General features: G+C 41.8%; 1 protein-coding gene across 1 annotated transcript; it reads left to right on the top strand.

Annotated features, from left to right (window-relative positions):
- Positions 1-623: 623 nt before the first annotated feature.
- On the top strand, positions 624-3,249 carry adra2b (adrenoceptor alpha 2B). Its single transcript, XM_083979153.1, has 2 exons — positions 624-1,415; positions 1,588-3,249. Exon 2 carries the CDS (start codon positions 1,609-1,611, stop codon positions 3,166-3,168), a length of 1,560 nt encoding a protein of 519 aa, XP_083835279.1. The 5' UTR covers positions 624-1,415; positions 1,588-1,608; the 3' UTR covers positions 3,169-3,249.
- Positions 3,250-24,696: the final 21,447 nt, after the last annotated feature.

Below are 24,696 nucleotides of genomic sequence, written 5' to 3' on the forward strand. Positions count from 1 at the left end.
TAAAAACGATCAGCCCTCTTGGAAGCCAAAACACACGTTAAAGTGCCCTCTAGGAGCCAAAATGCGTGTTAAAATGCCCTCTAGAAGCCAAAACGCGTGTTAAAGTGCCCTCGCTATATGTGCCCTTTTTCCCCCAATCGCCCCTGCGCCTTCAAAAAGTCTGTGCACGCCACTGCTAGAGAGCAGGTCTGAGGCCGGGTTCAGGTGGGAGTCAGTCCATCTCAGCCGCTGGATCTGATCAGAGAAGACACAGTGTGACGTCTCATGTTGAGGGGAATCATGATCATGATGATGATGATTATTATGATTATGAAGTACTTAGTAGCTGATTACCGGGGTCCCTTGGAGATAACTGACCGGGGCAGTCACCAGCCAGCATCCCTGATGTATGTGCCTGTATATGTTTAATGTGAGTGAAGAGGGAGAGAGGGAGGGAGAGGAGGAACAGGCGTAGATAGATAGAGAAAGTAAGGATCCCGTGACGCCCACAGCTCCACAATGACATCACTGGCTCTAAAAAGAAGCGGAGGAGAGAGATGGGAGGTACCCCACTTATTAGATTTCGTCGGAAGGTCCTGTTCACGAGTGAAGATGCTGCTTCGCCGCTGCAGGAACGCCTGAGATGTGCGCCAGCGGAGCGGCTGAATCTTGGCATCCTGGTGAACTTCTGAGGAGCCAGAAGCGCCAAGGCGCCGGGAAACGCCTCCCGAGACCCGCGGTGGTGTGAAGCGGCTGTGGGGATCGTTTCCACTACTAAAGAAGAAATAAGGTCTTTTCACCTCTGATCCGGCATCCGCGCGCAGGGCTGGAGCCGCTGGTTAACTTTGAGCTTCCCCCTGTTCGGCTGGGTGGAAACGTGAGATTCAGCACTGACTGTACTCCGCAGGGGAACACCGGTATCTTTTTAATTAGTGAAGCACAGTAAATATTTTTTATTTGATTAACTTTATTCCCCACTGTATGTCATTATGTGATCAGTCCGCTCGCATGAGACGTTCAGGTGTATGCGCGTCTCCAAACGAGGGCGCACGGAGATTATGCGAGAAGTGTCGCTCTTATTTCCTCTGTGTGTGTTCTCCTGTGTTTATTTTTTGATTGAGCCAAAAAAAAAATGTGACTATGAATTAAATCTTCCTATATTCAATACAAGTAATCAATCCACTTTGGGAGAAAACGGACCTCGGGGTGCGTTATAGCTGTCCGGGTTCAGATCATTAATTACATTCTGTTTTGCGGGGAAAGTCAGCCTGTTCTACAAAGTGCCAAGGCTTTTAATTGAAAGGGCACTGATCCGTGTCTTGACGCACAGCCCAGGACTGTTTGTGCGCTTAAAATGGACTTGGAAGAGCTTCCGTGGAGGATACAGGGGAGCTAACGCTTGGAAACAACACAGAGACTAAACGAAAACAAGTGAGGTAAATATAACCCATAATAATCACATGTGTTGCGTTGAATTTAAATACATTTTATTGTGGACGAACAACATGTGACTGTCTTGTGACAGGTAAAAAAAGAAAAGAAAAAAAAACTTTCATGTGACTAAACAACCATACATCTGTTGTACTTTGTGTGTCTGTGTGTGTGCAGACTCCTGGAACAGAGCTCAGCATGGCCTCGGCTCTGGACAGCGGCTGCTCCATGGAGCTGAGCGGCTGGAACAGCAGCGTGAGCGGCTCCGGAGCCTCCGTCCCCTGCAACCAGAGCGTCCTGAAACTCGCCCCCTACTCCCCTGAAGCCACGGCGGCCTTCGCCACCGCCATCACTTTAATGGTGCTCTTCACCATCGTGGGGAACATCATGGTCATCATCGCGGTCCTGACCAGCCGGTCACTGAGAGGTCCGCAGAATCTGTTCCTCGTGTCCCTGGCCGCCGCGGACATCCTGGTGGCCACTCTCATCATCCCGTTCTCCCTGGCTAACGAACTCCTTGGTTACTGGTACTTTAAGTCTCTGTGGTGTGAGATCTACTTGGCGCTGGATGTGCTCTTCTGCACCTCCTCCATTGTGCACCTGTGCGCCATCTCACTGGACCGCTACCTGTCCATATCCAGGGTCACCTACGGTCGTCAGCGGACTCCCAAGCGCATCAAAGCCGCTATTGTGCTGGTGTGGCTCATCTCTGCCATCATCTCCTTCCCCCCTCTGCTCTCACTGAACAAAAGTGAAGCATCAAAGCAGGGAAACGACAGGGGACCGCAGTGCCAGCTGAATGATGAACGCTGGTACATCCTCTACTCCACCATCGGCTCCTTCTTCGCCCCATGCCTCATCATGATCCTGGTCTACATTAAGATCTACCAGATAGCCAAGCAGAGAACACGATGCCCACCAGGAGAGCCCAGGAAGGACGGGGTGGGCAGTGCCACGCCGAGTCAGTCTACACGACATGTACAGGCCAATGGGAAGGATGATGAAGAGAGCACACCACCTTCATCCAACAAGACATCCAACGCTAGACCCCCCACCCTGGCCATCACCCCTTCCCCATCCCTAGGAGATCCTCAATCCCCCCAGAATCCCACAGCCAATAATCTCCTGCAACCTCCATCCACCTCTCCGGCCGTGACCCCCACTTCAGTCACCTCTCCCACCGTGCCACAGTCTGCCCCTGCCCCCGCCAACATTAAAGGGAAGGGGAAGAAGGGCAAGCGGCAGGGAGGGAAGAAAGCTGACAATAACAATGGTGACAGCTCAAGCACAGAAAGCGATCTGGAGCACAGCCACGGAGGAGGCCGAGGCAGCACCAGCATGCCGGGGTCACCCGCAGGCGGGGGGGTCCACTCCCCGGCCTCGGTCAAGCGCTACCGGGACATGCTGGCCACTTCAAAGGGGGCTCGGCTGGTTCCCGGGAGGAAGTCAAAAACAGACAACAATCCCGGGGCGGCGAGGCGTAAAGCCATGGTCAACAGAGAGAAGCGCTTCACCTTTGTCCTGGCTGTGGTCATCGGTGTGTTCGTAGTGTGCTGGTTCCCATTCTTCTTCTCCTACTCTCTACAGGCCGTGTGCCCAGAGACCTGTGCCATACCTGAGCCACTCTTTACATTTTTCTTCTGGATCGGTTACTGCAACTCTTCTCTCAACCCGGTCATATACACCATCTTCAACAAAGACTTCAGAAAGGCCTTCAAAAAGATATTGTGTGGTGCCACCAAGGGTACCTTCTTTTAACGTATAATCTGCTGAAAAGGACACGGACACAAAAGAATAGCTATTTCTGAGGCATACAGAATAAACAAATATTTTCATTTTTTGGAACACTGAAAGGGCTGTTTTAAGAATACATCAAATTCAGAACTGAGAGCCACTCTTTTACAGCCACAGTGTGCGCAAACAGCCATCTTGGACCATGAAATCCCAGCTTGCAGCTGTTACACACATCATTTTTTACAGTATGGGTGAATACAGGATCTGGAACAGAGGCAGAGCTCGACTGCACTGAACTGCGTACCACTTGGCTACTGCTGATAAGATTTTGAATGAAGAGTTTCTCCTGATCACACTGAATAATGAATAGTACTGAGGGAAAGAGTGGTGCAACATCACAGAAGAAATGTCTACCCATTCTATGAAACTGGCAAATTTTGAAGGACACAGGAAAATTAAAGAGAATTAACTCCTGGATGAGAATACATGCCATTTAATGTATAAATTATATTGTTTTTGTAGTTATGGGGGACTTCAGGACTTCTGGGGGGGGAAAACAGCTGATAAGAAAAGGAAAAGTGACCTTAGATTCCTAGGAGCCTAGGGCCCTTTATTTATCAATACAGAGCACAAGGAGCACACAAGGATAGTGGTGATTTCTTACGTCTGCAGTCTTAATTTGCCCAGCTGCAGGGCAAACATGTGTTCCTGAACATAATCTAAAAGCGCAACAACAAGCAGAGGTTTCTGGTTATCTCAACTCTAATAGCACAGACAAGGGCCCCCTTTCAACCTGAACTTGTGGACTTTTATTCGGGAAGCCTTCACGGGAGACTTGCAGACACCTTGCTCTTGGCTTGGCAGGGGTCACAGTGGACACTCAGGTTGTTTGTGACTCTCTGCCTTAACCAACAATAAGACTTAAGAATAAGCTGAAGTGTAGTGGACTTTGGAAAATCACAAATGTAAAAAAAAAAAAAAAAAAAATGAGACAGCTCCCTCCCTCATCCTCTTAGCTCGCTGATCCCTGCTTTTTAACTTGACTCAGGCTTCCCCATCCTGAGCATTTCTTCGAATGAACTGCCTCATCGTTTTGTATTCAAGAAACATACAAGATTGTTTTCCCAGTTCTGGATGTGTAATGTTAACCCTAATTATGCCTATGTGGGTTATTCTGAACACAATTTGGCTGAGTCACTCTTTACCAATGTCTCTGGCACATCATTGCCTGCACTGAGGCAACGAGCCGACTGCTTTTTTTCAGTTTTCTTGACGAAAAAAAAAACAGAAAAAAAAGAAAAGAAATGACAAAAAAACAGAAAAAGAAAATGCATCAGTTACAGCACACAGGTTTATTGACTCAAATGGGACAAGGGCTGTCAGCAGCAACACTTCAGTTTACTAATTGTCTTATTCTGCTGACCTGTGTGAGTGCGTGTGTATGACGTGCATGTGTGCGTGTTGACTTTAATGTTGTTGTCTTGTTTTTCTGTAGAAAGTGTCAATGCCTCCTCCGGCTGCCATGTTCTACAGATCTACTGCAATATTTAAGAACAGAGAGCAGACTTACTGGCACAGGCATCACATTGCTGCCTGTCATGTGAATGTTTCACTTGATGTAAAGATCAGTAGTGTGTCACTATGGCGAGAACATCGTGAGCTGAAAGGCAGTGTTTATCAAGTTTAGTACATTGCTTTTCAGTAATCGCCCTCAAGGGACCGAAAGGCCTTACAGGACAGCCGCCTGGCTCTCGTTTGCTTTGATTAAGTATTACTTTATATTTGGTTTATGTAATGGGAGGCAAAGATTGAAAACACTGTATTATTTATTTCCAACAAGTTTGTGTTTCTGTCTGTTACCTATTTATTGTTTGGTTACCATGCTTTTATTCTGAAAGTCAAGTAAAGTGCAACTGATCAAAGAGCAGGAACACTGTACAGATTTTTAAATACTTTGTTGAATAAGAGCAAAAGTGATTAATGCCATCAAGCTCTGCTTTGTGAGCGTGATCTCCACCTGAGCTTGGAGGACGTATTTGTGTTGAACTGAAGGAATGTGAACTTTGAATTATGTGCATAATGCAGAACCTACAATGCAACATTTGTCTTCACTGTTTTATCTAGTTAGACTAAAGTTAAATGTTAAATCAGAATTACAAGCACATTCATGTATGTACAATTTATCAAGCATACTGCAGCAGGAAAACCTCTCTTTATCAGTGCTACAAACTTTTTTTTTTCTTCTGAAAAAGTAATCGACCATGAGCGTGTCAATAGCACCCATAGCCAGTTTCAGTCGGATGACTTGCAGGCTTTGTGCAGAACATTATGGCCACAATCCATACCACACAGAGCCAATAACCCATTAAACAAAACGGTTGAGCTCTGTGCACTTCACACAGCTGTCTTCACCTCAAAAGGAGATTTTCTCTTCAGAAATATAAACAGCTGTAGCAACACAATAGTCATGTGGTCATGAGTTGTTGCTGTTTCCGATATGTATGAGTTGCAATGCTGGTCAGACAAACAAACACACACACTTATAACCCCCTCCCCACACCCCATGGCTTTATGTGATGGGAATGCTGCTTTGTTTACTTTAAAAAGTATGAATAATTTTAAAGGTGACAGTAATCTGACTCTGGATCACCATCCCTTTTCCCCTGAGACCACCTGAGTTGTCTCTTCCCTCCACTATGTTTGGACCAAACTGCATGGTGTGAATGTCAGTATCTTTATCTATTTATCCCCCATCTGTTATCATCTCTCTCCAGTTTGGAAATAAAGCTTCTTGAAAAAGCACAAGTGGCTCTCTGGTTCATTTATTTTATGTTTTTTCTTCATGTAACATCAAGGATGGAGGGGGAAAAAAGAGATAAAAAAGATCATTTCTGGGAAGAGAATTACCAATAAGTTCTTTTACAAATATGAGAGTTTGAACAGAATGATGATTTTCTCGCAAATATGTTGTAAATCTGCAAAAGGTGCAATCCAAAGCAATTTCAGGCCATTATGAAATAGCCCTAAATAGCAGCACAACTTCAGGAAATAGTCCATAATATTATGGGGCTGATGGTAGTTCAAGATGTCATTGAAAAGTCTCCTAAAACAGTGGGACATGAGAAGTAGGCCGCCACAGCAGAAGCAGCATTATGTTGACTGCTGCCAACAAACAGAGGAGAAGTCTGTAAGGAATTAGAGCATGTTGGCAAATATCACATATGCACTCACACATACTGAATGTGTCAGTCTGCACCAAGTGTCACATACTGTATTCAAGTCAGGAAACATGCTCAGTGCGCACAGAGATGCAGCTGCATGCACACACCCGCACGCGCACACACACACACACACACACACACACACAAACACACTGACACACACACACACACACACTCTTGTTGTGACAGCTTGTTATATTTGAGGTCAGCAAGCCCACGGTGAATTGTAATTGATTTATGCTGATGGGCAGTTTGGGGATTTCTCGGCACACAGTCAAGCCTCTGCCCTGCTTTTCCTTCACAGACACACACACGCACACGCACACGCACACACACACACACACACACACACACACACACACACACACACACACACACACACACACACACACACACACACACACACATTTTCTCTCAAAGACAATACAAGTTCTATATCACCCTTACATCCTCATGACTTCATTTGCATATTCATGGTTGTACACAACATGGGGAGGTGAACAGTTAACATATCTTAACCCAGCGTAGGTTTATTTTTACAGTGTAGTGTATCCCTACAGACACTGAGTACCCTTGCTCCTTACTCTCTAAGCTCAGCTGAAATATAAAGCAGCCCCAATGGGTGCTGGTCTGGAGAGAGTATGGAGACAGTCCAACTAACGCGACACACAACATGCTCATTAGTGTCTTATTCACGCAAGATAGTAGCCTTGAGGAGAAAAAATGCACACACAAGCTTCTATACAAGGAGAAACGTACACACAAGACATGCAAACACATAAACACCAATGTAGGAACACTGAGAGACACACAACTTTCATTTTAAAATGTATGATGGATGTAGCATTCCACTGTATGAATATGTATGTGTTTGGAGGGCGTTCCAGCACTGAGCGTTTTCCATTTCCAATCTCCTCTACGTTATAATGCCAGATAAATTTCTTCACTCTGTAATTTGGCTGTAGGCAGGGTGAAAAAGAGAGACAGAGGCACAGGCAGGCTCTTACCCTGTTGAAGGTAAAGAAATTTAAATGCATTGCTTTGTGAAATCTGGGATAAAGACTTTTCTTTTTTTTACTACATGCAATTTTGATTAGCATCACTTAAAGAGTCTGTGACTTCAGTGTGTGTGTGTGTGTCAGTAGCTATGAGTAAGCGAGCATTTTTTAAAATTAGGAAATCCTCCTTTAAAGGATAATTGCCATTTTTTACAATCTGGACCTTATGTCTAGCTTAAAATACGATCATTTACTCACCCAGATAACTTTGGTATCATTACAAGTCGTTCCGATGAAATTAGATCCAGCCGAGAGCCGCGTATATCCATATAATGTGAGTACACAGGGCAGCGGAATGCAGCCTCTAAATAACACATTATCTGCCGCGAAACTCGTTCATTTCATCAATATTTTGTTATGATAGGCTAGTGCTATTCCCCTCTGAGTCCGGGGTTAGCTGTTATCAATATCCGGGGTCTGTAGGTTGACCTACTGACCTCTGACCTGGATGATGTCATCTCTGAGCGCCGTGCGGTGTGGCTTGTTGCTACCGCTAATGCTACGGTCCGTTTCTGCGTGTTTCTGACTTGTCAGAACAAAATGAGCAGCTGGATGAAGTTCAGCTTCCACAGGCTTCCTCTCCGCAGCCTGGACTCACTAAAGCTCCGGCTAGTTGAGATAAAAATGGACCGGAATGCCGAAGCAGAATGATTATTATCAGAATGAGCCGTGCAGCGCTCAGAGATGACATCATCCAGGTCAGAGGTTAGTAGGTCAACCTACAGACCCCGGATGTTGATAACAGCTAACCCCAGATTCAGAGGGGAATAGCACTAGCCTATCATAACAACATATTGGTGAAATGAATGAGTTTCACGGCAGATAATGTGTTATTTAGAGGCTGCATTGCGCTGCCCCATGAACTCGCATTAGACGGCTGGAGCTAATTTCGTCGGAACGACTTGTAATGACACCGAAGTTATCTGGGTGAGTAAATGATCGTATTTTATGCTAGAAATAAGGTCCAGATTGTAAAAAAAAAAGGCAATTCCCCTTTAAGTAAAGTGGTAGGGTGGGACTTGGTAGAGCTGCCGCCCCATGTTGGGGCTGCAGTCCTCACTGCAGGCGGCCCTGGTTCAAATCCCGCGTCAGGCGGCCCTTTCAATGCGTGTCTTTCCCCCTCTCTGCCTCCCCATTTCTTGTCTCTCTCTGCTGTGCTGTCGAATAAAAGCAATAAAAAGCCAAAAAATATACTTAAAAAAAAAAAAAAAAAGTAAAGTGGTAGGGTAGCATTTAGTGGTTCATTGTTGATTTGACTCCATTTAGCTGATTAGAGGTTACCATGACAACAACTGCTCTTACTGGGCTAAAAAAAAACACAAAAGTATGACAAAAGTCAAGTCAATTTTATTTATATAGGACCAATTGACAACAAAGTTATCTCAAGGCACTTTACAAAAGAGAAGGTGTGTGACTAATAAAATGATTGTAAAGTTTTGCAGCAGGCAGTCGTCAGGATAGAGCTGCCACAGCTGAAGCAGCACCTTCACTGGAGTCAGTTGTGTAGATGTCTTTCCAAATAAAAGAATGTCTCTTTCAATATAAAGTTTGTACAACTTTAAAAAGTTTGGATGAATGTGGGTTCAACAATTCCTCCTGCAGGGATAAATAAACTGGTGTTGATTTGATCACACACAGCAGGTAGGCTACATGACAAAGAATACACAAACTAACAAACAGTGAGGGACTCTCAGGGTTAGATAAAGTACTGACTAAATGAGAATCATTATAAATATGGAAAATACAGAGTTATATTTTTATCCAGAGTTCAAAAACACCAAACTCAGCAACACTCATACAAACTGAGCCAGTCCACTAAGTAATGCACAAAGATACATCAAAATAAACATCACACATTTTTTCCAGCTGGAGAGCAATGCTTTTTAGAGGAGTATTCTTGTATGGCTTCATCATTGAATTAGGAATGAGGCTCATTTCTTCTCTCCCTGTGGACACAATTACTCAGATGTTTTTCATGGATATAAACCCTGACGCCATTATTGTGCCTCCTGGTGTTGGTAAAGAAAAGAAACGAGAGGCAAAATTGTCACATTATTATCATGGGAAGCATCAGGCTTTGCTGTAATAACTCTATTAGTGCTACATTTCTTAGAAAAACCGAAGTCTTGCCAGACCTCTGATGAGAATCCAAATCAGAACTGAATCATCTGATTGAAAATCACATGCACAGGCTATGAAACAGCCATAAAATCTGCAGCTGATGTGTTTTAGTGGGTCAACAAACAATGGGAGAGATGACTTGTGCAGTTGTGGGAGACTTCCAAGCAATGTTGCCAAATATGAAGAGGGCAGAAAGACGGCAGTGTCTTTATTTAGCTGGGCCGTTGTGGAAAGGTCACAAAGTTTATTTTGACAAAGACCCACACCTAAGTACCCTCATACGTGTGTGCGCACACACACTCTAAGGCAGTCACAAACATGCGCAAGCCACACACACACACACACACACACACACACACACACACACACACACACACACACACACACACACACACACACACACACACACACACACACACACACACACACACACACACACAGGGAAACACAAGAACAGAGAAACAGACGACTAACACTCAACTGCACAAATAGAGACACACTTGAGAATGTCAGCACACACACACTTGCTGTACAGCCACATATGCTGTCACGTGTACTTCTGTCTTTGTGAGGACACTCATGGACATAATGCAAACATAATGCAAGTGAGGACATAGCCTCAACACATGGGGCGGGTGCTCTACCAACTGACCTACAGTAACACCGCCCCCTTAACCCAGTTCTAACCCTGACCCTAAAACCAAGTCGTCACCTTCAACCTCAGCCTTTTCTGTTAGGAAAAGTTAGCCTTTACAGGTACACACATCTCTGTGAATTTTACAGCAAATAACTGAAAAATGTTGACAGTGAAAAACCATAAACTCTAAAAAGGTTAGTTAGGCACCATTACAGTAATATAGTATATCAGTCATACCTGTATTTTATTTCAAAAGACTCCTCTGTTGAACAGTCTCTACAGTATATACCACAGTTTATATAATGGTAAACACTGCCATTTTGCATATATTTTCTTTTCTTTTTTTTAAATAGAATTTGCCACTTATAACCTTGTGTAGATAGATATATGATGTCATATATAACATAACCCTGTAAATACTCAGAAATGGTATTGGCCAACTTGCTCCTTCAGGATAAGTGGGTGGGATTTCCCAGCATGCTCTGAGGTGATATGTCACGGACATATGAAAAAATAGATTCTGTTCCAAATTTCAGCCTAACGTTAGCTGTGCGTGATGTTACTGTTCTAGAGAACTGCCTCATATTATTTTGGGCGTCATAAGGTTTTTAAAGGGAAAAGCATGTTACACTTTGAGTGTATTTCCATGGAAATATCAAATGTTGTCTTTGATGCAGTGCAGATGTAGCGGTAATGTGATGTCAGGAACAAAGGGGGGCTGAGCTGAGAATCCATCCCTCAGCATCAGTCATGACCACAGCACACACTGGTGCTTCTGTCTCTGCTCTCCCTGATGTTGTTGTTCAGCCCATCACTGTGACTCAAACTCACGTTTTTAGCATGGGAAATTGTGCTGCGTTGGCATATAATAAACGTAAAAATCATGTTCATTACTGTAAATGGCCAAATGGTGTGTTTTTATTGGTTAAATGTTTATTTATATGGTCATTTTGGAATCAAACTTGGATATTAACTGTATAATCATCTGCACTGATCTTTTTATTATAATAGTAGAAAAAGTTCTAACACATCTATTATGGTGAAATTCTGGTTACCACAGCTGTCAGTTCAGGTCTTTACTGTTGAATTTATCTTTTTTGTCCTTTATTTTACAGTGCAGTATCACAACTGTAATTATGTCAAAGGTTACTGACTCTCTGACAAAGCCTGTCTTTATAAATTGACCCAGACATACAGTATAGTACTTACAGCATGTGTGTGTGTGTGTGTGTGTGTGTGTGTGTGTGTGTGTGTGTGTGTGTGTGTGTGTGTGTGTGTGTGTGTGTGTGTGTGTGTGTGTGTGTGTGTGTGTGTGTGTGTGTGTGTGACACTTTAGGCACAGGGAGGACAACAGTGTGATGATGTCATGCTGTAAGGCTGCACACCATGTAGGCTATTCTTTATAAGTATATTTTTGGGCTTTTTGTGCCTTTAATGGTTTGTACAGTTGAGAGAGAGAGAGGGAATGGGGAGGCAGAGAGAGGGGGAATGACATGCTGTGAAGGGCCGCCCGATGCGGGATTCGAACCGGGGTCGACTGCAGTGAGGACTGTAGCCTCTATATATGGGGAGCCTCCTGCACACATGTATTCTAATCCGTACAGAAAACAGGGATTGTGTGTTGGATTTTTCTCACTTTGGTGAGATAGTGCTCCATAAAATCCAAAATATGTGGTGTTAGATGTACAGGTTGGTGGATTTTGTCAATACCGGACAGAGTCGTTTCACCTGTCTCAGAGCACTTTCCACCTGTTTCCAGTCTTCAAGCTAAGATGAACGATGCCATGGTATAGCTTAATATGAGAATTTTCTTCTCTATTATCTGCACGAAAGCAAATCAAAAATATGATGATTAATTTCTGTGATGTGTTCCTGTATGATTTGCCCTTTCACCTCAAAATTTAAAAAAAAAACAAGAAGAAAAAGAAACTCAATTCAAACACAATGCAGCCTTTTTAAATATAGTAATTTCCTGACTGTGGGTTTCTGTTTGCATTATTACATAAGTATCAGTACATATCTAACTGTAACACCATTTTATAAATGAGGTTGCTGACCTTAGTTCTCCGTCATCATCCCACTCTTTTTCCCCTCTGCTTTGCCACTTTGAAGCTCGAACAGTGACTGATTTCAGTGGTTAGTGTGGATGAAGGGCTTCATGTGACTAACAGGAGGAGAGCATCCACCATAGCAAAGAGAAAGAGGCATTTATTTCTTATCAGGCTCAACATTGAATACTTGTTTGCGTCTTTGTATCAGGAATCTCTCTTCTGGTTTCAAAGCTTTTCACACATAGTTGTTTTTTTTGTTTCTTGTGTTTTTCAGATGAATGTGTTTTTGGTCCACTTTGAAAACCAAGAATGAGGCCACCACAGCATACAAAGATAGTCAGGACCCAGGACTCTGTTAACACAACATAGATTCTGCTTTGCTGCCTTTTTGATGAGATTCAAAGGTCTCAGATGTTATCCTCTCCACTCATTTGACTCAACCAGCACATGCTGTACATTCATCTATTTTTGTGTGGGCACCATTATGCTCACAGCACAGAATGTTATTACATTTTCAATTACTTTACAGTGCCTGAAAAAAGGGTAGTGACATGTGGGGTGGATGAGGTAATATTTATAGTAGTGTGTTACAGTATATTCTACAGTACGTTTAATGCATGAATATTTATCGCTCTGCAGAATTTAGGAATAAATGCAAGTCCAACTACGGATGAGGAAGAAAGGAAGCCATTGCCATCTATTATTGCCTACAAACTTCTGAGACAAGTCGTCTGATTTATGCTTAAGATAAATATTTCCTGTAAGCCTCCCTGTGCCAAGAGGATAACTCTCAGTCAACCACAGTCCAGACAGGGGTAACACTTATTCCTGGATGTTGAAGTGCACATGCACACTGTTCTCATGCCAGTCATTTGGTAATGATGAATGTCAAATGTCAAAGCCATTTTGCAAAACATCGATGTGTTTTATTCCCATGGAACACACTGCAGAAAGAGATGAGACATAAAAGCCTTCTTGTTATCAGCTTCAGATGAGATTTGGGTCATCTGGGGTGAATCATGCTCCCAGAAATGTGTATTTTGCGATACAGCTTGTACCTCTCACCATGATATCACACAAAGAACAATTAAAGATATTCCCTTCTCTTCCAGGGTATGAATGACAGAACAGATAGTGACTGTTTCCTCTATGGGAAAAGGGGGAGGGTACCAGCCATTCATAATTATTAATTATGCCACTGATGAATCCCAAGCAGCCTGTTTTGATTAAGTTTTAGTGAAACAGCTAAATTCAGTCAGATCCATAAATCATTTTGGGGTACTGGGGGCAAAAAGAAGTACATCCAACAAGTTGTCCAAGTGAAATTAAATAATTTACGTTTGTGACAAACTTTTTATTTATTTACACTTCCTAACTAACCCTAACCCTCCCTACATATTTCAGAGTTTAATAACAGAAGAATAATCACTGCCAAAAAAATACACAGCTTGGCACATACTGTATATCCACAGTTTCAGACAGTGCAAGTGCTTTTTTGATCCTCTCATGAACATTTCATACTCTTATGCAGTGTAATATGCGGAGAAAGTGGGAGGCGGGGTTGCAATGGCTGTTATTGCGTGTCAGATGACAAAAGCAACTAATTGTGAGATCAGAGACAAAAGGGGAGTCGAGAGAATAGAGGGTAATTTGATTGTGATGGGTGTTGTTGACTGACAACAGAGAAATTATCTAGATTGGTTATCAATCTTAGTAGCCACTGAGTGCTGGGGTGAACAATAATGAAACATTACATGAGGCAAACACACAATGGCATCTATTGGTGCTTATGCCAGGGTGAGTATAAGGATCTCTCTACTCACCTCTGAGTGTGCATTTCTCACACTCAGGCATGGATGCACACAGAACACAGTGGCATTAAGAATGTTAAGTACTTTTGCAGCCACTAAAGTAACTGTCCAGGTTCCCAACCAGTAGCAGCAGACCGGACCACCAGACCATTGAACCTACTGATGCATACTGAGTCTGAAATCAGCTGAGCTTTGGTGAACATAAACCAAATGAAGACTCATCCACCTGATTCCTGACAGAGATGGAGACCACTCCTGCACACAAATGGCATGCAGAAATACAGTACAATCACACTGGTGCATTGCAGGAACAAACTCTTGAGGCTGGGAAATAGCTATCAAGGTAATTGCACACACACACTAGTCTTAAAATGTATTGTATATATGTATATTTTATGAAAGGCAGTTATCACAATGATATATCCTGATACATCTTGGAAAGGCCTGTAATGCTTGTGTATAAATGCGCGCCATCGTATGAGTCATATGTGGGTGGGTGCGTAAATATCTCAATATTCTACCGTACTGAGGGTGCACCAAATATGCCATTGATATCATGTATACCATGCAAATGAAACCCACGAGCAATAGAGAGCAATTTAAGATATTCAAAGCATATCCATTGAGTCAGATTCATTCAGTGATGTGTCTGCAATACAGAGATAATTGAGGTACACAACATTTGGTTTGGAAAATAGGTATGTTATGAAGAAATACATCATCATCCATAAGCGCATTGGTCTAGGCCTCATAAGATGTGAATGTAAATCATCAGTTCCAACAGGACTGAGCAGCAACCCTGCAGCTTTTAACCACTCCCCTTTGCCTTCAGAGATGAGAAAGCCAAATGGTTACATACAGTATGATTGCCATTAAGAGGAATTTACCATTGATTGAGTGGCACTGTCATAAGTGACACAATCCACATCTGAATTGCATCTTGTAATACAATGCACAATTCAAATATCATGTTTTATAGTCAGGTAAACATTGTTCATGTTCCATCTAAGATGCCAGCAATAATTTATTTACTCATGTACTTTTCAGTAGGTCTTATTCAAAGATGTTTATAGACATAGCTTTTATCAGTACAATGGATCAAATGACTGTCTTCAGTGTAGATTGGGTCATTTGCAGGGGCAAATCTATACAGATCCGACACTGCAGTTTATCTCAGGTCCCTAGTTCTTTTTGCCTCTTTCAGCCTATTGTTTTGGCTTTGTTCTAGATTGAATGGAGCTCTGAACACATTGTATACTAGTTGCTGACCACCAGTTATCAGGCAGATATGGCTAGTTGATATTGAGCAGCAAAGGGGCCAGAGATCAAAACAGAGCTAAAAGGACAGTGAACGTTTGCTTATGTTGCTATGCATCTGTTAGATATGAAAACATGCAACTGATTGCAAACACATTCCACATGGTGATATCATGCCATTGCCTTGAAGTGGCTATTAAAATACATTTTTTCATCATGTTTTGTCACCATTTCAGTTCAATTCAAGTCCATTTAATTTGTGTAGCACTAAATCACAGAACGTATTATCTTAAGGCACTTCACAAGATATTGAGCTTACAAAATTATAGAGAGAAACCTAACAATACCCACAATGAGCAAGCACCTGGAGACAGTCAAGAGGAAAAACTCAACCAGAAAATGTAACCAGCCTCAGGGTGGACTGTCATCTAGTATCACATGTGTATGTTTGCATCCAGTGAGGCTTCCACCTTTGAAACTTAAAAAGCTCCCTGACTAGGCATCACCTCTGCCTCATCCAAAGAGCACATCAGGAAAAACTTCTCTGGTCTCTTCTTCTATTGAGCCACGCAGGGATACCAGCATTAGCTTACATGCCACAGAGGAAAAGAGGAATGATTTTGGACTTGTTCAGCTCACCCCATGTGACTTCCCTGATAAATATACACCTAGGCTATACATTCTGAGGGAGGGAACTATCCATCCATTGGACTGTGGGAGGAAGTCAAGAGGAGTAGCCTACTCAAGAGAGCACACAGGGAGAACATGCAAACTCTGAGAGGTAACAGTGCTATCCACAGAACCACTGTGCCACCAGGGAATTAATCAGTGAAATTATCTTGGATAAATATCAAATCCACTAAAGTCAGATCAATACCTGCACCTGCAACAGAGTGCAAGTCTTGGAAAATGTAGTATCTTCGCATTACATAAGGCAAAAATGGTTGAGTACTCTTCATTTCCCATCTACTAAGTAACACATCACAACACTGCAAATATGATGTATCAATCCTCAGAGGGTATCTTGAGAAACAAGCACTGAGTTTCATTTTGGCAGCTAAAGTTTCAGCTGATGTTGGTTTGTAATATCTTGGCTATAGGTATATTTGCACTCGTACTTGAAATGAGTCAACTGTCTGTGGGTTGTTATGTCAGGCCCTTTTCTCCTTTTAGCCTCTGCTTTAGATAAGATACAGTTTATCTGCCTTGGTTTGATGACCTGTCCAATGTGAAGCGGCCAGGTCACAGGGAGGAAGTTACAAGTGGAACTGAAGTGAGAGAATTGTCTAGCTCCACAAACAGGCTTAAACACAAGATCTTCCCATCTGGTTCCAGTCAAGCTGACACTTGGCCTCCGTGGGGTCGAGGTGGTAGCTGAGAGAGATAATCATAATAACACAGTCAGGTTAGCTGCCCTGCTTCCGTCCTCCAAAGCTAGTCTGTTTACATACTGTATTGTCAATGCACACTTATGCAAATATATGTAATAATTAGATTTAGGTGATTTAATTCCACGATATGAACACTTTACCTAAAACTGTTTAGTTTGGGCAAGGATTCTTATTTTTCTCACAACCATTTTATACAAGCATAATAGCCTACATGTGTCACTGTGACTGTTAAGGGTTGGTGAGAACATAATAGAAATATTAACTAAATGTACCTATCTAATGCACAATTTGCTTTTGGTTTGGTCAGTTTCTTTGACTTATGTGATTGAAAATCAATATTTCTGTGTTCCTGACCTGTTCATTGCACAAAACAAGTGACATCAAGTTAGCCATATTGTTATATGGTTTTGATTAATAAATAATAAGAAGATTTATTGAAAAGAACCATTAGCCTAAAGTTAGCTTAAAAATTTGATTAAAAAAAAAAACCTACTGACAGACAGCTAAGCCTGTAAATGAACCTTCAAATTCATTTGAACCAAACTACTATTTTCAGTGACAAGACTGACCTACAAATTTGAATTTGAATTTAAATCAGACAAATATAAACACGTTTAAACGTGATATTTATATTGGGAAAGCTGTTGAAAATATCAAGGATTTAAATTTTGATTCAGCTTTTTTTTCTTCCTCAACTTTATTGAAAGTTGCAATTCATTTTGATTCTGAACGCCAATCATCTCGACTACGTAACTTCCGCTCACCACCTTTGCTTGGATTAGGGGCAGTCTATGATTGGGACATTGGGACATGTATTGACATGATTGACAGTCAGGATGTCTATGGGATTAGGAGACATAAGTCGAACAAGGGATGCAACTTTCATCTGAACGGACAGTGGACTGGAGAAATCTACCACGAGGAAGGAAGAGTCTTCATAACGTTGAAAATAAGCCGCGGTAAGTGATGATAAACGACTGTGGGTTTTTTCGGGATGGAAAACAGGTGCGCTAACGTTAACGTTAATTGTACAGAGCACGAGGGGCACGAGGGGCACGAGGGGCACGAGCGGCTGCTAGCAAGGTGCACAGAGACACAGGTGAGGAGCAGGAGCAGATGGAAACACAGGCTAATTATTTCATGTGTTTTTGTTGTCTGGCACCAAAGGGAGAATACTCCGTGGGATGTTGTGTTTGTTGTGAACAGGCATGGGGCTAATTACCCGGTCACAAACATGCTAAAACTTTAGCAGCAAGCTAGGCCTATGCAACTGTAGCAGCCCTGCCTCTGGTCACGTGTACCTTCCTCTCTGTGTCTGGTTTGATGAATGATGCCACAGCTGTGGTAGAAAGGGCAAAGTGGGAAAACTTTCTGTGATTTAATTTTTTAACCTGGTTTATAATATATCCAAGGTTTGATTTTGATATGGGTGGGGACATAAAAGTGCTCCAAGGCAGCACTAGGGTACTGAAAGTTGATTTTTTTTTTTGCATTTGTCATCAAAATTTATCATCATGTGTAAACAAACAGTCAAACAATCATAATCAGAAAGAAGATCAGTAATTGACATGTTTATAATGCAGATGAATATGAAGAGAGCACAAGAATGTAAATTTATACGGTAGGTTAAAACAACTAATGAAAGAGAAGGAGGCAACCTAGAAGAGTTCTCATATTTACTCTGGCTGTTGTGCAACTGTGCATCATTCATGTTAAAGGCCCAGTGTGTAACTTCTCTTGTTGTCTATTCACAAAAATCAATTATTTCGTTCAAAAGTAGGCCTATGTGGTTCATTAATTAGAAATTACCCCCATCAACAAATTGAAGTGTTCTGGTAAGCTTTGAATTTGCCATTTATACATAGAGCTGATAGACTCAGTGCTGGCTGCCATGTTGTGCCACCATCTTTTACGTTCAGTGGCAGCGTGACTGTAGGTAACCACAGAAACACTGACTCACCGGAGTGGTCGGCTCTGGGAGAAACTCTCGAGGTGGCGTCTGTTTGTAGTGTAAGAAAGGATGGAGGGCCACACTTAAGCCACATTCAGGTGGAATTAGGCAGACGGCAAACAAAACGGATGTCATTTTAGTTGGCGAGGGAGGGCCAGTAAACCGTGGGTGAGGTAAACAATACAACATCGTCATATTGTCACGTGTGTCTGGTTTTGCCTTGGGTCTACCCAGTTCTACACCCTAAATGTCATCAGCACAAGCGATACTTAAACCCAAACTTAAAGAAGTGCAGTGTTATTGACAGTTATCTGGATCATGACAAAGACTTTTATGGCTAATTCCTCACTAAAATATATTAAAGCAGATATCAGTGGAATGTTTTTGTTAATATAAGTCCTAAATAGTCCTATTTTCCGTCAGCAATCACTTACATGAAGTATTTCAGCCTAAACACGAGTCTCTCCGTCACTCTGCTCTGCTGTAACCCGAGGAGAAAATTTTCCTTGTGGGATACAAGTGTTATCCAATGAGGAGAGAGAACGGCATGAAGGGCTGTGTGTGCAGCCAAGGGATGCGCGTGAATGTGGTGACGTAGCACGAGGACCAATTGATGCCTGACAAGGGCGGGGGCTGCTAACTCATGGTGCGTTCAAAGAAACTCGTACTTTGTGTTTTTCCTTCCTGTGAAGTCATACCAGTTCGATCTGGTACGAGTTCACGGGTCGGAAGTTACGAGTGGCCGTTATAGGGAACTTTCACAGACAACAGGATGGTAAAAACACGAGCTACGGGTTACCTGGAACGCTACCAAGTCGTAGTTGTGACTTGAAGCTGTAACTTACGGTTTCAAAAGCCTGCCTTGAACGCAGCATTAGCCGAAACGGCCGTGAAGCTGATATCTGCTTTAAGGTTTTTGACTGCAACAGGGTCGTGTTGTGTATACATACCCTAACAACACTTGTAAATGACTACTATGCTACACCAGTTTCGTGGCCCTGTGAATACATATGAGTGTGGTGGACATAAAAAAGCCTTTGTCATTTAGAGGATTACTTTAAGTCGTGTCTGCTTTGTTGTATTTATACTTGTGTAGGGAGAAGTCATGCACATCTCAATGCTTGTTGCTGACAGTGCTGGTTAATGTTTGAACTATAATTCTACATTTCCCTGCCTGTTGTGATAAGAGAAGTGCATTTATTTTTAGGCAGCACTTTGTCAAGTTATAATGCTGTGCAAGGCTGCAACAGGACATGGATCCAATTTATGTTTTTCAACAAGACTAAACAACTCCCTAAAAAATAGAAAACCTGAGTGAGTATTTGCGTTCACTTATTTTGTCATATCAGCAATATTGAAAGCAAATATCCAGCTGGGATTTTTCCCCCTGAATTTGAAACTGAATGTTGTATTTGGTATGCAGGCTGGATTATGATAATTTTAACAATGAGAATATTAATAAGTCTTGTAGTACAGTTTTCTTAATTTCATGGCTCTATTGAACAGGCTGTTTAAATGTTGGATTCATAAAGTGGAGGTCTTCAGTGGGAGGAGCATGAGTCTAATTCTTAGTTGACAGAATATTATCAGTTTACTTCATATGTTCCAGTCTGTTATCATTTTTCTGTGGCCTTTTTCCTTGCCTTTACTTCAGTCTCACTATCATTTACTCCAGAATCACACAGATGTGACACATCAGTTGCAGGCTATGACTGATTACCTTTGTGTTATCTGCTTGCTTTTTGATACAGTGTGTTTCATCAGGAAATAATGGTTGTGCCTTTCTGCTTTACACAAGCTTCAAGACTTTATCTGAAGTCTTTAGTGTTCTCTGTGCACCGTAGTTAAAAGGGCCTAGTAGTCTAATCAGTAATTTGTAAACACAAACACACCATGCTGTAGTCAGAAATTAGCACTGCAGCAGAATACAATATAGAGCTGCTGCAAAGACACAGATGAGAACTAAACAACACATTAGCTTTCAGCCTTTCATACCTTCTTCACCAGTGTTACTATTTAAATGTGCAACCCTTGCTGTGTGTTAAAGCACATCAATTACTTTTCCTCAAACCTGAATATTATATTTCATTAGGGTGCAATAATTTCTTTAGATTTTTATCTGCGGTTCTTATTATTACAAGTGAGACACTGTGCCTCTGCTGTTATACTGTGGGGAACCCTGGTGACAGTACAGATAATTAAAGTTTTATAGGTACAGGAAATGCAACGTATGCCCTGTAAGTAGGCTATATGGAATATCTATTGAAAGCTGTATGATGGCTTTTACCTCTGGCATTATGATTTGCTCGTCAGTTCAGATGGGATTTTTTTGTTGTGCAAGGAATGTTTTGTATCTGACACTTTTTTCGAGGTGTAGTGGTCACTGTGACTCAAAATCTGTACATTTATTTGAATATGAAAATAAATAAATAATTAAAACTGTTATCTGCTTAGATTCAAAATGCATAGTAGTTTACTCAGTGGTCTCGTAAGGGGCATTGGTTGAATTAACTGTATTCAATGTCCTATTTAAGTAATCATCAATAGGATAAAAATGGCAGAGAATCATATGATTTAAATTAGTTCATTTTAACAAATTGCAAACCAGTTCAATGTTGTTTGAACATGATGTTTTCTGAGAATGTTCCTGAATGTTTGTTGCTTTCACTGTGGGTGACGCATGCTCCTACATGTAGCAGAATTGTCAATACATTTGACTTTGATATGAGAAGAAAACACAATTGCAATGAATTATTAAACAAAGTTTCAATTATGAATAAAAAGTACAGAGAGCAAAAGATCGAATGTGGATGAATCATAAATTTTGGGCTCATGAACGTTAAAGTCTTGCTTGTTTATGTGCTGGTGGTGGAGGATCTGCTGTAGATGTCTGAGGCTTAGCTTTGGAGTCCAGAGTCCCCAAAGTTGTCTGGAAGCCTTCCTGATTGTCATTTTTATTTTTTATTTTTTTTACTTCTTTCTCCATTCTTTAAAGCAGAAGTAAGCGATCCGGTCGTTTTGGCTAACTTTTTGTCAGCCGATGGAGTTAGCAGCCCCCGCCCTCGTCATGGATCTATTGGTCCTCGTCCCTACGTCACCACATTCACGCGCATCCCTTGGCTGCACACACAGCCCTTCATGCCGTTCTCTCTCCTCATTGGATAAAGGTTGTAGGATACAAGGAAGTATACAAGAAGTTTTCTCCTCGGCTTACAGCAGAGCAGAGTGACTGACAGACCTGTGTTTTGGACCAAACACTCTATGTAAGTGATTGCTGTCGGAAGATATAACTATATAAGACTTATATTAACACAAACATTCCGCTTACTTCTGCTTTAAAGAATTTACCCATGCTTTAAAAGGCCATGTTGTAGAAATGATGTGACACATAAAGCTGTATTCAAGTAAGAGGAAAGAGGAAAGAAATACTGACACAGGATGATGTCCCAGTGTCAGACTGTGGTGGATAGAGATTTCTCACATCATCAGATGTCTGAACTTGATCCTTCTGTAGTAGTCTTGGCTACACTGACAAAATAAAAATTGGTACGCATCTTTTCATACTTATGCTACACATCAGGGGTGTAAATCTCAGGTTTCATCACAATACGATATATTGTATCGAAGCAAATGTGTCTCATATCTGAAATTAAAATGGATTAAAGGGGACCTATTGTGCTCCTTTTTGCACAAAGTAAAATAGTTCCTGGGTGTCTTAAAGACATGTCTGTGACGTGCTTCGGTCAAAATACCCCAAAGATCAAACATCACAGCATTCTCAAAAACAGGGCTGTGCAAAACGGTCTGTTTCAGTGGCCCCTCCCTTTAAATGCAAATGAACCACTCCCTCAGCATTGCGTTACCATGACTATGTCTACTACTAGTACCTATACTGATTTGGCCAAAATGTAGTATGCAAACAAAAGCTAAATCTGCAGTAGGCAAATTGCCAGATCTCCAGTCTGCATCTGACCAGTCTACATTGTGTAATGAAATGTGCCCATGACCTAGTCTCACCCTAACCAAAGATGGTATAGAGTAGTCTTTGCCATGTAGGCTACTGTAACCATGTAACATGTAATATAACTTAACTTAAAATAAATTAAAAATATATGCAGACTGGTCAGTTCATTGTAAAACAGTTATTTATTGATGTAAATGTGGTGATTTGTGCACATAGACTACAGAGCTCCGCAGCACTGTGCCTCCTCTCCTCCTCCTTCTCACAGCTTCACTTTTCATTCAAACTAATTCAACTGCCACAATTGTAAGATTTCATCAATGAGACCAGCATTTATCCCCTAAAAAGAATAACCACACGGTGGTAAACGTCTAAAAAACATGCGGGTATGTTTATTAGCGATGGTTTTCTCTACCGCGATGAGCACGGACGTCTGCCCGGCCAAGGAGGCCTGCAGACGGGCTCTGCCTGTGTGAGGAGCCGCTGCAGCTCCGGTGCTCCGGCGCTCCGTCGGTCCAGCGTTACGTCGGTCCGGCGGTACGTCGCTGCTCACACAGGTACAGCTTCACTTACATGAAACGTCAGCGTAAACTTCTAAATAAAACTTAGTAAAGTGACGCTACAGCGCTACAACAGGCAGGGAAAAAGCAGGAAGTAGTCCGCTCCGCGAGCAGAGACCTCGGCATGACCATGTACAGTAGGGAGTCTGGCTAATTTTTTAATTTTCAAAACATCCTCCTGCAAAAAGTTCCCAAAATTGAATTTGAAATGTCAAATATGAAAATTAAAATGCATTAGCAGAAAGGCTTTTTCATTTCAAGGTAATAGCCTAGCTTCTGTGACTTCATTAAAAAGAAAAACCAGAGAAATGCTTTTTCGTTTTCTGGAATGTCCTTTTCTTTATTATTTTAATTCACAGAGTGAGTAGTCTTGAAGAAGAAAATGAAAATGCAGTTTGGAATATTGATTATTCATTTTATTTACGAGTCAAAAAATGCAGCTATATTTTGAAAATGAAAAAGGATTTCTGTTAATCCATTTTAATTTTAAATATGGGACACATTTGCTTCGATAATATTGATTCAGTGGACAACGATTCAATGTTTACTGATCACAAAGTCTGCCACAATATGAGTTTGATTTAATTCAGGAACCAGTGATAATGAGATGATCACAAAAAACAACTTTGACATTTGACATTTTTATTTCTGACCTCAACCAGACAATGGAAAAAATTTAAAACTATTTTTCCATAAACATAGGCCTACTGTTCACCATAATGTGTGACATTCTGCTTGATTAACTGAAGGAACATTAAGCCTGTATTTGTTTAAAGCAGGATGTTGTAACCTCTCATATTCAGAGTCTCAAACTAAATATTTTCCAAAACCCAAAATGTTTCCAGACTACTGATTTATTCCTGAGAGTAGAGACGATATGGTAGTTAAGTTTTTTTCTGGCTGCTTGCTGCTTGCACTGTGTTTGAAGGTGTGCATGCTCAGGTGGGAACAGATGGGGAAAGCCAGGGGAATTTCAAAATAAAGTTGTGCGAGCAGCCAGGGTTGTATGACATGCTGTATCACTCTGTCTATCAGCTGTTTGGGTCAGACTCTAAGTGGTGTGTGGAAGAGGCGGAGTGATACAGCATGTTGCACAGCCTGCCTGTGTGGAGAAAGACTGAGTGAGTTGGTTAGGCAGTGAAAACATGCTGTTAGTTTGGGTCTGTTCACAATTGTCAGTCTCCTGTGTCTCTGTCCAGCACTGTGCGCTGCTAAGGCTAACTGGGGGGAGAGCAGAGAGCTGTCTACTGAGGGGCCATTTGTACCTGATACAACCCCACCATGTTAAGATTAACATGCAATCAAATGTGGTTGAACTTATTTAGGGCTGCCCCCAAATAGTCGACCAAGCACTGGTCGACCAAAAAATCATTAGCCGACCAAAATTTCATTGGTCGATTGGTCGCAGGAAAAAAAAAAAAACATTTGGAGCCGTGTCTTGTCAAAATTAAGCCAACATCAATGACTGAACTGTATAGGAAAGGTTATGGGGCTTTTATTTTGAAGGGCCAGATACAGGAAGTCGTGATGTGA

This window comes from Trachurus trachurus (assembly GCF_905171665.1).
Source record: "Trachurus trachurus genome assembly, chromosome: 9".
Lineage (NCBI taxonomy): Eukaryota > Metazoa > Chordata > Actinopteri > Carangiformes > Carangidae > Trachurus > Trachurus trachurus.

What these genes read in the sequence shown, in the direction of transcription:
- adra2b (XM_083979153.1), top strand. Translation starts at nt 1,609, where the DNA reads ATGGCCTCGGCTCTGGACAGCGGCTGCTCCATGGAGCTGAGCGGCTGG.